At 36.9% G+C, this 17,674-nt stretch overlaps 1 protein-coding gene across 1 annotated transcript; it reads left to right on the top strand.

The window, feature by feature from the left end:
* Nucleotides 1-8,567: 8,567 nt before the first annotated feature.
* bin2b (bridging integrator 2b) lies at nt 8,568-17,517 on the top strand. Its single transcript, XM_056253938.1, has 12 exons — nt 8,568-8,801; nt 9,341-9,421; nt 10,644-10,698; nt 11,540-11,634; nt 11,719-11,814; nt 12,197-12,304; nt 12,414-12,499; nt 14,007-14,082; nt 14,291-14,373; nt 15,387-15,999; nt 16,091-16,186; nt 17,182-17,517. The coding sequence occupies exons 1-12, from the start codon at nt 8,697-8,699 to the stop codon at nt 17,293-17,295; spliced, it is 1,608 nt and encodes a 535-aa protein (XP_056109913.1). The 5' UTR covers nt 8,568-8,696; the 3' UTR covers nt 17,296-17,517.
* Nucleotides 17,518-17,674: the final 157 nt, after the last annotated feature.

Here is a 17,674-nt window from a genome sequence, read left to right as displayed (position 1 = left end):
AACGGAGGTATTACTTATTGGTCCAAAAAACTACACACAAAACCTCTTACAATACGACTTTAATATAGAAGGATGCCCTGTTACTTTTTCCACTACAGTAAAAGACCTGGGTGTTATACTAGACCGCAACTTGTCTTTCGAAAATCATATTTCATCTGTTACAAGAACAGCCTTTTTCCACCTTAGAAACATTGCTAAATTACGTAACATGCTATCTGTTTCTGATGCAGAAAAGTTAGTTCATGCATTCATGACCTCGAGACTAGATTACTGTAATGCTTTATTAGCTGGTTGTCCTGCATCCTCAATAAACAAGCTACAGTTAGTGCAAAATGCAGCCGCTAGAGTTCTTACTAGATCAAGAAAATATGATCATATAACACCGATTTTATCATCTCTGCACTGGTTACCTATTAAGTTCCGTATCAATTACAAAGTACTACTACTGACCTATAAAGCCCTTAATGGTTTAGCTCCTATGTACTTAACGGACCTTCTTTCGCCCTACAATCCACCGCGTTCTCTAAGATCACTAAATTCAAGGCTTCTGGTCATTCCTAGGATATCGAAGTCCACGAAAGGAGGGAGGGCATTCTCGCATTTAGCTCCAAAACTCTGGAATAGCCTTCCCGATACGGTCCGATGCTCTGACTCGCTGACACAGTTTAAAACTAGACTAAAGACGTGTCTCTTTAGTCAAGCATTCACATAATGCTTACCTTTTAGTCCTCTGCTATGCCATACGGAACCGTTTGCCACTGAAACTGCTTAACGCACCAGTGGGGCTCGACAGCCTTATAGACAAACGGGTCGGTCCGTATGGTTGCGGTTGGGTTGCGGAGGGTTTGGGTTGCGGAGAGTTGTGAGATTATGGTTTTCTAACACCTACTCCCGTGTAATGGAAATCATTATGAACATCAGCTATGCTAATTATTTCCCATCTGCCTTTCTGCTGTTATCTCGGGACGCTTGTCCCGAGAAAAATGGCGTTCGTAGGCTCCAGTTTGGTATCCTGCCTCTCACGGGGATTTCGGATGCCTCAACGCCTGTGATGAGAAGACCAACGCCTGTGAAGAGACGACTCAACGCCTGCGAAGAGACGACTCAACGCCGGCGATATGTTATCCCCTAAATATTACATGATTAACTAAATGTATTTTTTCCAGGTACTCTCTGATATGCACTTACTGTAAAGCTTCTTTAAAACCCTATGATTGTTAGCCAGAGGAGAACTGGCCCCTGACTAGCCTGGGTTCTCCCAAGGTTTTTTTCTCCATCCAATCTGATGGAGTTTTGGTTCCTTGCCACTGTCGCCTTGCTTTTGGCTTGCTTAGTTGGGGATATTTAATATTCAACAATATTATTGAACTGTGTTGTACTACTTTCATGTTATCACTGTGAAGCTGCTTTGATGCAATCTGTATTGTGAAAAGCGCTATATAAATAAATGTGACTTGACTTGACTTGACTTTAACTGAAAATTGAATGTTTAATCTTATTATTATACATTACTGACTCTCTATCATCCAATTTGATACTGTTAAGTGCTTTTTTGTTACAGTATATTTTAATCTTTGATAACAGTAGTTAATAAAAATACATCATGTTAGCTCTGGTCCAAATTAAAAAATATAAACAAATAGAACTCAGGACATTTTTGTTCATGTAAAATATACCTCATTGTCATGTTCTAGACTTGTTATATTTAGCTTTAAATTAAAAAAAATACCCCCTTAATATTGTGGCTGTTTTTTCTCCGTGGTATCGAAAATGGTATCGAACATCGATATTTTTCAAGGTATCGTATCGAAGTTAGAAATTCTAGTATCGTGACAACACTATTGATGTGTACACTCACCGGCCACTTTATTAGGTACCCCATGCTAGTAACGGGTTGGACCCCCTTTTGCCTTCAGAACTGCCTCAATTCTTCGTGGCATAGATTCAACAAGGTGCTGGAAGCATTCCTCAGGGAGTTTGGTCCATATTGACATGATGGCATCACACAGTTGCCGCAGATTTGTCGGCTGCACATCCATGATGCGAATCTCCCGTTCCACCACATCCCAAAGATGCTCTATTGGGTTGAGATCTGGTGACTGTGGAGGCCATTTTAGTACAGTGTACTCATTGTCATGTTCAAGAAACCAATTTGAAATGATTAGAGCTTTGTGACATGGTGGAAGTAGCCATCAGAGGATGGGTACATGGTGGCCATAAAGGGATGGACATGGTCAGAAACAATGCTCAGGTAGGCCGTGGCATTTAAACGATGCCCAATTGGCACTAAGGGGCCTAAAGTGTGCCAGGAAAACATCCCCCACACCATTACACCACCACCACCAGCCTGCACAGTGGTAACAAGGCATGATGGTTCCATGTTCTCATTCTGTTTACGCCAAATTCTGACTCTAACATCTGAATGTCTCAACAGAAATCGAGACTCATCAGACCAGGCAACATTTTTCCAGTCTTCAACTGTTCAATTTTGGTGAGCTCTTGCAAATTGTAGCCTCTTTTTCCTATTTGTAGTGGAGATGAGTGGTACCCGGTGGGGTCTTCTGCTGTTGTAGCCCATCCGCCTCAAGGTTGTGCGTGTTGTGGCTTCACAAATACTTTGCTGCATACCTCGGTTGTAACGAGTGGTTATTTCAGTCACTGTTGCCCTTCTATCAGCTCGAACCAGTCTGGCCATTCTCCTCTGACCTCTGGCATCAACAAGGCATTTCCGCCCACAGAACTGCCGCTCACTGGATGTTTTTTATTTTTCGGACCATTCTCTGTAAACCCTAGAGATGGTTGTGCGTGAAAATCCCAGTAGATTAGCAGTTTCTGAAATACTCAGACCAGCCCTTCTGGCACCAACAATCATGCCACGTTCAAAGTCACTCAAATCACCTTTCTTCCCCATACTGATGCTCGGTTTGAACTGCAGGAGATTGTCTTGACCATGTCTACATGCCTAAATGCACTGAGTTGCCGCCATGTGATTGGCTGCTTAGAAATTAAGTGTTAACGAGCAGTTGGACAGGTGTACCTAATAAAGTGGCCGGTGAGTGTATGTTCTGTTTATTTCGTATTGTGCTGTCGTTCTGTCATCTTGCTTTGTTGTCCTTACTGTCGTCCTGTTCTGTCGTCCTTACTGTTATCTTGTAGTCATTACTGTCGTCCTGTTATCTTGCTCGGTTGTCCTTACTGTCATCTTGTTATCTTGTCGTCTTAACTGTCGTCCTGTTCTGTCGTCCTTACTGTCAGCTTGCTCTGTTGTCCTTACTATCGTCTTGTTATAAGAGCTAGAGGTATCCCCCTGCTTCCCGTTACCTTCTCACATCAATGGAATTATTTTGTAAACTTACTTTTTTTGTAAACCTACTTTGCTTTTATTTTGACAGCTTTGCGTGAGCGCCGTCTGCGTATGTACACAATACATTTGAAATAGTTTACATAAAGGATAGTAAGGATAAAAAGAGCAAGATAACAGATCAAACTCCAGCAAGGACGACAATAAGGACAACCGTAATGACAACAAGATAACAGTAAGGACGACAAAACAGAACGACAGTAAGGACAACAAAGCAAGATGACAGAACAAATTGACATAAACAGAGAACATACACATCAACATACTAATTTCCCTGAACAACTAGGCACTGACTGTTGACAAGGACAAATAAATGTCCTACAAAGCAGTCGATTAATTTTTGGCACAAATTGAACCCCATACTCAAGAGAGTATGTGATTTCGGACGCAGCCGAGATGTCAGGTTGGGAAGTTATTTTGATTAAAGATTTTAAGGACACATACATTAAAATAATAATAATGTGCAGTGTGCACAGATAAATCATTTATAATTATTTATAATATATTTATAAATATTTATATATGGCATATTCTATAATTAAGAATGAACCATTTTGATGTCATGGTGACGTTGAGCCCGTAAGTAAACGTAGGGTAAACACTTGCAGAGCTGCTATGTCATATTGGATTTAAGATATAAGTCCTGAGCAGTTTAACCCTCAGGTGCTCTTTGTTTCAGAGTCACACTTGTTATCTTCCCGGTCAGAAGTGACCGGACACCTAAAAATTAAACTTTCTCCATCCCAGTAAAACCAATGCAATTTATTTTTGTTCAATAATATTTTTTCATTTTAATTGTATTTTGAGACAATTTGATGTTACTTATTAATATTTATGCAATATTTATGGCCCATTTTCGCCATTGAAAACAATACAAAAAAATTTTCCCCTAATTTATAAAAATATTTCGTCAATTATTGCAGTATTTCAGATTACTGGCCTTTTAAATCCAATTTTTGAAGTCAGATTAGCGCCATCTGTTGAGAGAAAATAAAATAAAACATGTTGTTTCATAGTGTAACCATTAGATCCCTGTATAGCTCTCTATGGAGAGGCTTGTGAATTCTCTAATAGTTTTGGACAAAATTACTTACTTTTAAGATGTGGATTTGAATGTGTGTTTTTTTTAATTCTCAAATAATATTTTTTGCCATGGTTTATAACTTTAAAAAAAAAAAAAAATTTGATGTGAAGTGTACACGTTTTTGCATTATTACTACAGTCAAACCTGAATACAGAGAAACCATTATATTACAGGTAACATTACAATTCAATAAAAAAATAAACAGTAATGGTTTTTTCACAGCTTATTATAATTTATATTATTATTATTATTATTATTATTATTTTAAAACATTAATTTATTATCTTTAAATATTATATTAATTATTATTTTAATAATTTTAATAATTATTATATTATATATATATATTAATTATAATTATTAATTATGTTATGTTTTTCACTATTGATGTTTTTTTCTGCATTGTGGCCGATTTGTAGAAAATTTGTGTTTGTCAATTTCCCATTCATTTCCTATGGTCGGTCAATTCATTGGTGTGTATGTGTATAAAAAGTGTGTTTGTATGTGTGTGTGTGTGGGTGAATGTGTCTGTTTTGCACTCTTGATGTTTTAGAGTGTCACCCCTTCATTGTTGAGCATGTTTTATTTTCTGCATCGTGGCCAATTTGTAGATTGTACACACAAAAATTCTCAGAATTTTTGTGTTTTTGTCAATTTCCCATTCATTTCCTATGGTCGGTCATGTTTGACAGAAGAGCAAAAGTGTGACTCATTTTTTTATGACCACTTAAACTGCTCGAATCATTTTTTGTGTGTTCACATACCTATTGCCATAAAAGTCACCAAGTTTCGTAATTTTCTGATGAAGCTGTGATTTTTAAATATTCAAAACAGATTTCTTTAATCACAATTTATTGGTGTTTTTGTGTATAAAAGTGTGTGTGTTTGTGTGTGTGGGTGGGTGGGTGGGTGGGTGGGTATGTCTGTTTTGCACTCTTGATGTTTTAGAGTGTCACCCCTTCAATGCTGAGCACTTTTTTTCTGCATCGTGGCCGATTTGTAGATTGTACAAACAAAAATTCTCATTGTTTTTGTGTTTTTGTCAATTTCCCATGATTTCCTATGGTCGGTCATTTTTGACCGAAGAGCACAATGTGACTATTTTTTTTACGACCACTTAGCCTGCTCGGATCATGACCTCAATTTTTTTGTGTGTTCACATACCCAATGCCATAAAAGTCACCAAGTTCCGTAACATTCTGATGAAGCTGTGATTTTTAAAATTTTAAAACAGAAAGTTTTTCGGTCAGAAATGACCGAAGAGCACCTAAAGGGCAGGGAGCTGATGCTAAAAGCTTATAATCCTGCTTATGTATTTCAGACACAAGCAGAACTCAACAGACTATTAATAGCTCTCCCAAATAAATAAATATCTATTTGTATTGATATGGTACAATTGTGATCTATGTTTAATATTGAGTTGATGGAGTTGTGAGTTTGCCTGGTGTGCATTTTATAATTGTTCTTGCTATTTGGGATAAGTAGGACCTAATAAATATTATAACTAAAATTTGTTTTTGTACAGGAAGTAGTTTTTGCAGAAAATGATGTCCTCATGTGAGGACAGTGGGTCTATGATTTACCATATGATGTCATCATGTGAGGACACAGTACTAGCAATAAAAAAAAACTTGTGGTTGTAAAATGGTTGTAATTCAAGAATGCTTTGGAATATAGACATATGGTTTGTCTTGTTTTTAAGAAGACATTTGCCAGATTATTGTAGACGTGAAATAAATTATGAAAGTGAAACAGAAAAAAAGTTATATAAGTTTGAGTTTATGAAAATATAGAATGTAAAAATATAATTATTTATATTTTATATAAAATATATATATTATAAAATATATTTTACTCTAGAACTGCTAGAAAATTAAAGCCAAAAATCTAAACAAGTTGTGTTCCAAATTTTAGCTTGATATCTCAAAAAATGAGCTTTTAGTAAGATTTTATTTGGGCGTAGTACCAAACTTTTTCACTAGATGGACAGCCAGCTTCCTTACTGACCATATAAGGGTGTCTCCATTTTCATATGTTTTGAGTGATCTGAACCATGTCTTTCCATAATTTCATACAATTTATTAAGTATACATCCTATTCAGAAATAGTATGGGTGTTTTGGCAGTATTTGATTTGATTTCAACCTCTAATAAACATAAAAAGAGCACATGTGCGTTATAGCTCGCTGCCGCATCACAAATCGAGAATTCATAATATTTTTCTTTATATTCTAAACATTTTCAGACCTTTTTTTCTCATAACATTTAATTAGTGTTATCTTTTGAACTCTTGTTATGAAAACAAACTGAGGTTAATCTTTCATGATTTTTCATGTTTTTTTTTCTATTTCAAAATAAAGGCCTAAACACGCCTAATGAATATGAAATATTCTTGTTGCAAATTGATAAATTACTGCTATTCTGTAATTTATTTTAAAAAACAGCCACCAAATATGAAAACTAGAGATTGTAAGCTTTCAAATGATATTTAGTTTGTCAATATTACTTTAGGTTTTTACTAAGATATTATTGTTCTAAATATATATGGGCAAACGTCCCACGTGGGACGGTGACAGTTAAGGGGATAACGTAATATAGTCCCAATGTCCTCAAACGAGTACTTCATATTTACTGATGTCCTAGAGTGCTACTATTACTAAAATATGTCAAATTTTAATCCCCATATGATGATAGAGACAGTATTGTACATAAATACATTTGTTTCATTCATATAATTTGAATAGATTTTTTACCTGGGTCATTTTTCTTTCGGGAACTGGTGTAGAAGTGTTATGGTTAGGGTTAGGGTCATTTTCTTCTCTGACAGTGGTGTAATGTTGTGATATCACTACAAGATGGTGTGGGCAGTGCCCCTAAATGTGGCCAACATGTCTAAGATTTACAAATTTGACTATCATTGTGTCAAGAGGCAAAAATGTAATGTCCTCATATGAGGCCGCAGGGTCTCAGGAGGTTACTCTGCATAGCTATTCTATTTTAACACAATGATTGATGTAAAAAAAAATTATAATTAAATTCAAAGCAGTGTAGCCTATAATATAAAGGAGAAAACAGTATAGTGTGACACCAAATGATTTACAATGCAAATGCCTTTTTGTTTCCACACCTTTGGCATAACAGCACTAATATTGTTGTATGCAGGTATCATCAGTTCTAGCTGAGTTAAACAGAGAACAAGACCGTTCTTTGTTTTGCCTGCAAATCTGAAATTCTATCTACTTCTTGTAGAACAAATAGTTTGATGTGCCTCTCATCTCATCTCAGTTTTGGCTTGTTCTGTGGATGGAGTGATTAGTAGAGATTAATGAGGAGAGTTTAAATTTTATCACATAGCCTACAACAAAAAATAAAAGGACTTGAGAGGAAAAAAAATATATTAGGCCTAATAAAAACTTAATATGTTAGTATTTTCGATTATTGGGTTAATCCTAAAGATTTATATGTTAGACCGAAAAAACTAACCAGCCGATCCCTGGCTTAATTCGAAACTGCATACCAAATAGCCTACTCTTACCATTAAAAGTAGTATGAGTGGTAGGCTATAATATGATATTTTTAATTCAGCCCATCTCTCATTTTGCACAAGTCCCGCCTTAAACTAACGGCATTTTCAGAGAGCCGTCTCAAAGTATTCAGATTGTTTAACATGTGCGGGCCGCGGTCACATTTTATGTTTACAGAGTCTCTATCGGACTATTTCTGTTACAGTCTGGTTGTACGGAGGCTTTATTACGTTGTTTCCCAAAAATTACGCCCGTCAGTTTACTTAAAATCATGATTGGTTTTTATAATGTTATAGACAGTTTCGAGCGGGTTATGGCACTAAAACGTTAATTGTCCAGCAAACATAGATCCGCTCTGCTGAAGTGCAGCATATAGCGCTAGAGGTTTTTAGCTTGACATGATTATATTAAAAGCTGTCACTTTTGCTAGCGTTAAACCCACAGGAAACACTGATGACTAGTAAACGTCTTGATGGTGCAGTCGCACGTCGATGACAATATACCAAACGCGTTTGGACACGACAGTGGAATGTTGCACAATCGGTTCGTGTGACGTGGGGTCCAGTAAGTTTGAGTCTTTGAAACTATTAAGTAGAAACTACACCACCACGAATGCTTTCACACCCACTCTCTCTGCTCACTCCGCCCAGGAACCGTCAGTTTATAGAAGGAAGCGCTGAGACATCTGGCTAAGGATCGCTTTGTGTGCCAGCTGATCAGAAGTGAAGATGGCAGAGGGAAAACAAGGTGCCAACATTGGGGGCAACATTGGCGCGGGAGCTGGCATCCTGGCCAAACGCTTTCAGAAATCAATGAACCGAGCACAAGAGAAGGTAGGTGGGGTTTTTTGTTTAGTTCAGGACCTTGGCTCTCAGGTCATGCTGCTCTGAGTCTGGATGTGTATTTTGTGTGTGATTATCCAACATATTCTACTTGTATTTATAAGTCCTGAAGAAAAATGATACAAATGTACACAGGATATGAAAATATTGTGAGTTGTGGAGCTGTTTTTTTTTGTGTGTTTTTTTGTTTGTTTTCAAATTCACTTTTGTGAACACAAGGACTGCCACTTCCTGCCCTCAATCACTTCCTCCCTAAGCTCACCTCCTCTTCTAAATTTCACTCTTTTGCAGACTGCACACAGTAGCGTTTCTTATCTTAAAAACACTCATTTGTTTTAATTCAGGAAATGTAGTGTTCGTTAGAGCTTTTCTGATCTTTCCTCATCACAAGGAACAATTGCTGCAATTGATATTCGAGAATAAATGTGGAACTGCATGGCGAGTCATATTTCAGACAGTGGCCATACAGTGACAACTTGATCTTCTGCCTGACATCATGTCTGACTGCAGTGTGATCAACTTGGTTGTAGGTCAAGCAGAAGCTGGGCAAGACCATGGAGACGAAAGATGAGCAGTTTGAGGAGTGCTCTTCCAACTTGAACAAGCAACAGGTATGATGTATGAGAGGGAAAGAAAAACATGCAGATTTTGTTACCTCAAACAATTGACAGTCTGCATTAAATAGGGTCACCGCTCAACATTAGCACATTGTTATTTAAAGGAACTGGACTGGGTGAGTTGTGTTGTGTTGTATGAACACTGGCAGAATGATTATTGAAAGTAGCACAGGAAACCCCACCTTTAGAAAATGTTAATAAGTGACTGCACTGCAGCTCTCTTTCTTTTCAGTACAGTATCAAGGGTTGACCTTTTCTGGCCTATTTTTATCCCATTTATTCCCTCAGCCAACCCAGGAACCCCCTATAAAATGATATACTTGATTGGTAATTTTCATTAATAACACTAACACATTTTTATTATAGTACACTTGTGTTGACGTAGTTTCTCACTTAGGAACTTCACATCCTATTCCATGTCCTGCATGCTTCGCAGCACTGAGAATATATTATATTTGTTTAATAATCATAGATGGTTTACACTCTGTAGATGCAACCAAGTCAAGAGGCTGCTACTTTCAACCATAAATAAAATGTACATTTACATATTACATACATGTAAGTTTTCATGTTTTATTTTAATCCACTTACCACAAACAGTAGCTTCAAGAACCAAATAGTAAAATCCATTGAACTAATTTCCTTACCACCTACACATTTTCTATTTTTATTCAGACAATTTCAATTCCCATAATATGCCTGTTAAAAGGTCTTAGGTACACATGGCATTTCAAAATGCACTTGACTATAAAAGTAAGCAAACATTTTTGAAATGGGATATTTCACCCAAAAATGAAAATGTTGTCATCATTTACTCACCCTCAAGTTGTTCCAAACCTGTATGAGTTTCTTTTTTCTGTTGAACACTAAAAAATATATTTTAAAGAATGTTGGTAATGAAACATTTGACGGCACCTGATTGTCTTCCATAGTAGGAAAAAAACACTATTGAAGTCAGTGGATGCCGTCAACTGTTTCATTACCAACACATTCTTTAAAATATATTTTTTTTAACAGAAGAAAGAAACTCATACAGGTTTGGAACAACTTGAGGGTGAGTAAATGATGACTGAAATGAAAATTCTGTCATCATTTACTCACCCTCAAGTTGTTCCAAACCTGTATGAGTTTCTTTCTTCTTCTTCTTGGGTGAACTATCCCTTTAATGAACCTTTAGCCTTTAGACAACATGTGATTGTTTCTTTTCTCTTTCCAGACTGATGGCGTCAGACTCTTTAAGGATGTTAAAGCGTACTACAATGCTGTCAAAGGTACTACTGTCTTACTCAATTGAAATACAGACATTTTTTTGTATGGAAATCTACTGATTGAATCTTTTGAATCACTCTACAGAACTTTGTATTTCATAATACTTGTTTTAATTGATTCAGATTTTACATTTTAGTATTGTGCTATAGGCTGCTGGGTGAGAGTGAAAGTGAGATGAGATGATCTTGGTTGTGTTTCCCCGATTCAGCATTTGGGGAAGTGAATGTCTGTCAATAATGGAACTGAAAATGCTTATTGTGTAAATGTCTACAAGAATAGGTGACCTTCCCAATTGAATTGTGGGCGTACTGCCCAGATGTATGTTTGCAGAGCTTTCTGAAAATACGAAGGGGTTATTGAGTTTGAGGAAGACGCAAGATGTTCGTGGTCTCGTTGCGCAAACCATCTGCGCTCTTTTGATAGAAACCAAAGTCACCGCATGTGTTTTTAGCCCCATCTCACAGATGTTCTAAACGGATGAATTGGTATCTGTGCTAAATCTCTGAATGTGGCTGAATCTAAAACGGTTTATGTAACCACCGTATTAGAGAAATAAATTCATTATTAATTTATAATATACCACGGAATAAGCTGGTATATTACATTGAATGTAATTATTAATAAAATTTCCATCCAGCACTGTATGTTTTGCAGCGCTTGATGACTACGATAAGATACTTAAGAATGCTCATTGGTTGATTTGATAATTTCTTAATACAGTCACAGCTTTGTTACTTGCAGTGACTTGTTGGGAATAGAAAGAGTTTTAGTACTACTGCCAAATTGTGTAACATTTTTAAAAGAAGTCCTCACGTGATGTTTTGTACATTCCCTGTTTCTCAGTGATGCATGAATCATCCAAGCGCCTGTCCCAGACTCTTAAAGATATCTATGAACCAGACTGGCATGGTGTCGAAGATCTGACTGTCATTATTGAGGTAGACCAGGCCTTTTTTGTGGCATTTAATAGTTGAAATCTCTACCTTCCTTGCCTTCATCATCTCTCTGGCTTGATATTACAGAGTGAGGATCTCCTGTGGAATGACTATGAGGAGAAGCTGAGTGATCAAGTCGTTCGAACAATGGAGAATTACACGGGACAGTTTCAAGATGTCAAAGTTTGTATAACTGCCAAATTACAAACCTGAACGTAATAAATTGTGTTCACTATCTATAGCCTAGGTCTGTTTAGTGTGTTTTTGAAAGGTTGTCAGGCTTGGTTTTGAATATCTGTTTTTAGCCTTGACAATTTGGCTGTTATCTAAAGTTTTCTTAGACTTTTTGATATTGTTTAACAAAACAAAAATTCATTGGGGGAGCTATAACTTTGTCACAGCTTTAGTTTAGAGTGATGGATAGTATCAGATGCTAATACCATGGTATCTTTAAACATACCAAAGCATTGAATGCTTATTAAATTCTCATAGTATTTACATGGTACTTCAAAATCATTCTTAAGTTTACTGCAGCTTTAAATTCTCTAATACTGTAATCTTGCAGGAAAGAGTGGCCAAGCGAGGAAGGAAGCTGGTTGATTATGATTCAGCTCGTCATCATCTGGAGGCGCTACAAAACTCTAAGAAGAGAGATGAGGCCAAAACAGGCAAGGTCAGCTAACATTTGATCATTTAAATATCCCATTTTAGAAATGGTTCATATTGCTAGTTTGTTATAGCTCATCACTAATTGTATGACCATTGGTGCTGATTCCTCTCAGGCCGAGGAGGAGTTCAGTAAAGCCCAGGAGGTGTTTGAAGAAATTAACAAGGAGTTAAGAGAGGAGCTGCCTGTCCTCTATCAAAGGTTGGTACAGCTTTATTAACAAAAATTAAACTTAGGGTGTGATTACACTTTGAATGTTTGGTTCGATTGAAACAAACCCTGGTGCGACTGCTCTGTTAGTGCGGTTCATTTGACTAAGTGTGAACGCTAAAAAGACGAGAGCGCTGCAAAAATATGAACGATTGAACAAAGACACGTACTGTAAACGAACCAAAACCAGGACATTATGTCACTAGATGCGAGCCTAAAAAAGACTGCTCAAGCATACCTGTCATAGTTCCGATGTTGCCCATCACAGTTCGGTACAGGCACTCGCAGCAGATCTTAGTGTTTGTGTGTGTGACAGAGGGAATCCTGCCGCTGTTTTGACTCCTTTACACATTTTATAAGTGCTTTACAAGTTGACGGCTCCATCATATACTATCTTATACCATGGTCTGGGTGAATACTCGATTCTGATTGGCTGCAGGGTGTCCGTTAAAAAGTGATAGAGGACACCTAGTAAAGGAGTTCTGGTGAAACTGCCTGTTTACCGTTCGAAATTAATAAATAAATGCGCTGCCTACAACAGCTGTGACTGAGTAACCATAGCAACAGGCAGTCAAAGTATCCGTTAACAATTTGCTCTATCAAAACAAACATCTAACGTCAGTTAGATATTACATAGCCTACTAATACAACAATGAGCGACTTCGTTATTTCATCTTCAGTCTCTCACGGACTGACGGAGCAAGCCCGCAGACTGCTCTCGCATCGATGGCCTGGCTGTCACCGACATTATTTGACGGCTCTCCAGTCCAGCATCAGAGAGTCGACCTACAGCGGTGCTTCGGAGGCTGTGGTTAGTGTAGACTCGTGTAACACATAGTGTTTTATGTGTAATAAAAAATAACTATGCCTACCTTTGTGTTTCATGAAAAAAAAATGCATTTTTGAACCTGAAGGGTTCTACAAGTTGAGCGGACTATATATCTCAAGTTGCTAAATAAATCGTCAGGCAAGTTATTATTTAAAAAAACTAGATTTAGCCTAATTAAAATATAAACTAATGTTTTAAAAATGTTTTATTTGGCAAGTGACCATGGTATAAGCGGGTTAATGCCCTTCGAGGTGTCCGTTGTAAGGTTTTAATGGACTTCGGCGGAGGCAACCGTCCTCCGCTGCGCGTCGGCCGGTTTACACCTCGCCGTCGTCCATTAAAACCTTACAACGGACACCTCGTCGGGCATTAACCCTTACATAGTACGCATTTACAGCGAATGCATTTTTCGTTGCAAAATATGTCATAAAAGCTCTTCTTTTCTTTTTTTTTATCTTTGGATTAATAAGTGTGAACGTGAAGCGAACCAGGACTAAATGTATAGTTTTCTCTTTTTTGGTCCGGACCAAAAGAACCAAGAGAACCGAACTACAAGTGTGAACACACCCATAAAATAGATAAATGCATTCAGCCAATTCCTTCCTGTCACCGAGGTCTCTAATAATAACAATGTAATTTAATTTGGCTACATTGTCTTCCTGTTTTCAGCCGTATAAGCTGCTACGTCACCATGTTCCAGAACATCTCAAACCTGCGGGATGTCTTCTACAAGGAAATGAGTGTGGTAAGAATGCAACATTTGCGTTTTATTTTACTTTGATGCTCGTTTTTTTACGTAACAGAAAATCTGTTAAGTTTAACTTGGAAAATACACCTCATTATTATGACTCACAACATTTCCTTTTCAGTAACATTGTTTAATGTTCAAATCTTAATTCAAAAGTTAAAGAGGTCAATGTTGCTGAATGACAGAATTTCATTTCATGTTTCAGTTAAATCACAATATTTATAATATGATGAAGAAGCTTGAGGATCAGCACTCCACCAAACCCTTCATCATCAAAGGCCTGAACAGGTAATATCTTTAATTGGAAATAATTAATTTCTATGAAGATCTACTGTGGCCCCAAAGTTTAGACTATCGATCCATATTCAAAATGCATGAATAATTGCATAAAATAATAATAAGAAGGATAACACAAACACTTTTCCAGTAAAACTTTGTGGTTGTCAACTTAATGGAACATGATGAACATCTTACTTTTGGAGAAAACTTGCTCCACCGTTCAAAAGTTAAAGAAAATATTCACGAAGGATGCATTAAATTAAAGAAAGGTAACCGTAAATACATTTATATGGTTACAAAACTTTTTAAATTAATGCTTTTCTTTTGAACTTTCACATTTCAATTCATCAAAGAATCATGACAAAAAAAATGTATCACATTTCCCAGCAACTGTTTTCTGTCATCGATAATACTAAATATTTCTTGAGCATCCAATCAGCATATTAGATTGAAAGTTCACCTTTTCCATCACATAAATAAATCATTCAAATGGAAAACAACTATAGTGTACTTCATACATCCTCTAAAATGACATTTTCACAAGTTGGTTAGATGGCATTGCAAAGGAAAGTGTAAGTTAATTATAGGTAAAAATCTTGCATGATCTGTTTACGTAAGTGTAGATTAAGTGCTCCTATACTTTTTGTGGCCATTGTATATTGCACGTCTTTAAAAGTAGGAAGTCGGTGTACCAATTAAGAGAAAAAAGTAGGAATTGTGAGAGAAACTCACAATTGTGAAATAAAAAGTCGTAATTACCTTTTTTTTTATTGAGTTTGTATGTCACAATTCTGACTTTTTTTCTCAATTCTGAGAATTGTGAGAAATAAAGTTAGAATTGTGAGATACAAACTGGGAATTGCAACTCGATTTTATAACTTTCAATTCTGACTCTATTTCTCGCAATTCTGAGTGCTGAGATAAAAAGTCTCAACTTTTTTATTCTGTGGTGGAAGCTTCCATAGAAATCAAAGACTTTTTTGTCTTTTTATTATCCCTTATTTTCTTCCTCTTGTGTTTAGTTCTAAATCTAAGAAGAGAAAGTCTGTCACGATCTCTGCACCCATCCCCTGTAACACCGCCTTCCCTTCGGATCATCCGGGCATGAGCAAGCTCAGCATGCCCGACACCCTCACGGACACGCGTTCACACACTTCCTCCAAGAGCACAGGAAGCACAGCATCTGAAATATCAGACTCGGAGTCGAACTCTTTTGACAGTGAGCCCAACACACCCAAACGACAGTCTTTGTGTTCGGAGGGTGAAGGGGTTCGATCTGTGGGAGCTGCTGAAAACCTGTCAGAAAGTACCACTGATGAGTCTGTGCAAGCAAACGGCCAGGAACATCAAGGTTCAGTGGCCACTGAGCACTGTGAAGAGGAGGAAAGTAAATCACAAGCATCATCAGAAGACACCCATCATGCATCTGCAGATGGAGACAATGAGGCTAAGCCCTTATCTGGCGATGAAGATAAAACAGCACCTGTCCCAAGTCCTCGAATACCCAGCTTCTCCAAGAAAAATGAAGGAGAGATGGATCAAAATACAACGGGATGCAGCAAGATGGAGGGAGCAAAGGAAGACGTTAAAGCCCAAAAGACAGAGTATGAAAATCCTCCTGGCTTCCTCGATAAGGTACGGTGTCTTTGGAAGTGTTCAAACAAGGAAAGTCATTGATTTGTATTTGTGTGGGTAATCATTGCTTTTGTTTTATTCTTTTCCATAGGCTGTTGCTCTGGAGAATCAGGACTCAGATGAAGGTGTGCTTCTGCTGTTTGAAAAGGGAGATGTGATCCTTATATATGTCGATGAAGAAGAAAAGGTGAGGTCTATATATATTTGTTGTGTGGCATAGGAGTTTTTACTTCACTTTCTTGCATCTGGGAACAGGGTTTGAAATTGGGAGGTTGTTGGTTCCATCACTGTTAAGGAAACTGTTGTGTCCTTAAGCATATTGGGGGACAGTAAGATTCTTGTTTGTTTGATTTTTATTCAGCAAGGATGGATTACATTGAACAAAAGTAACAGTAAAGACATTTATGATATTTCAGACTATTTATTTGTCCAATAAATGCTGTTATTTTGACCTTTTTATTTCTTGAAAGAATCCTGAAAAATTTCTGCTGTTTTCAACATTGATAATTATAATAATAATTTCTTGAGCAGCAAATCAGCATATTAAAATGATTTCTGAAGGATCATGTGACACTGAAGACTGACGTAATGATGCTGAAAATTCAGATTGCTATTACAGGAATACATTTAATTTTAAAATCTATTAAAATTAAAAACATTATTTTAAATTGTAAAATAAAATAAATAAATATCAAAATGACTGTTTTTACTGTATTTTCAAATAAATGCAGCCTTGGCTTCTTAAAATATTAGAAAATCTTACTGACCCCAAACTTTTGAACAGTAGTGTGTGTTTTTTTCCTTTCCAAATTTCAGTTATTATTACCTGAATAACTTGCCCCCATCATGGCTTTCAAATCTCATTCATGCTTTTGTATATTCACATTTGCCGTGTCATGCTCCTGCGTAAAAAACAGTTGTATTTGGCATCAGCATCAAAATGCAGCGAGTTTCGAATAGAATACACATGTCGAATAGAATTTTAGGAAGTTTATCAGTGAATAGCTTTATGGACTACATTCATAAGTGCTTTCTTTGTCCTTTTTGTAAATGTTTTTTTTTTTTTTTTATAATTTTTTTATTATTAGCTTTGATAATGATTTGTTCATTCTAATGAATCAGTCTGAAATCTATTAGTACTTTTCATCATTCTTGCAATGTTGTGAAAATCTTATATTGCAGCCGGAGGGCACAGTATGGGGCGTGAGAGAGCAGGACTGGATCCAGTACAAGGATCTAACACTACTCTCTGGCATTGTCAAGGAGACCATGATCGAGCGCATCTCCTCTGATTAAGATGGCATGTGAACGCGAGGTGCCTTGAGTGCCCGTCTGAGTGCACCCATGACTGGATGTCGTAATATGAACTTTGTCCGCCCCTTCCACTAGGTATGAAATACAGTCTGACTTCTTTAGTATATGGTGTCTTTACAAGTTCCTGTCGCAGCCTCAAGCCTTCATGCATTTCTTCACAGTTTCATTTGCATGAATGAAGCCAAATATTTTGTGTCAGAAAAAAGAAAAAAAAATTCATAACATACTGCACTTTCTGGTGTTTTGTTGAACTAACTGTGATCTCTGCTCTATGTGTGTTGACAGTGTAATGTTTGTCAATGTCATTGTCAATGATGTTTGTTTCTCTTATAAACTCAGTGTTAAAGATTGACTACCAAGC

This window comes from Rhinichthys klamathensis, unplaced genomic scaffold (genome assembly GCF_029890125.1).
Source record: "Rhinichthys klamathensis goyatoka isolate OS25496 unplaced genomic scaffold, OSU_Roscu_1.1 h1tg000109l_1, whole genome shotgun sequence".
In the NCBI taxonomy this organism is placed as follows: Eukaryota; Metazoa; Chordata; class Actinopteri; order Cypriniformes; family Leuciscidae; genus Rhinichthys; species Rhinichthys klamathensis.
Note: the sequence above shows the minus strand (reverse complement) of the source record. Positions and strands in the feature narration are given on the sequence as shown.

Coding starts and splice junctions, on each gene's coding strand:
- bin2b (XM_056253938.1), top strand. CDS start 8,697: ATGGCAGAGGGAAAACAAGGTGCCAACATTGGGGGCAACATTGGCGCG. Junction 12,500..14,006: donor CTGCCTGTCCTCTATCAAAG/GTTGGTACAGCT, acceptor TCCTGTTTTCAG/CCGTATAAGCTGCTACGTCA. Junction 16,187..17,181: donor ATGTCGATGAAGAAGAAAAG/GTGAGGTCTATA, acceptor CTTATATTGCAG/CCGGAGGGCACAGTATGGGG.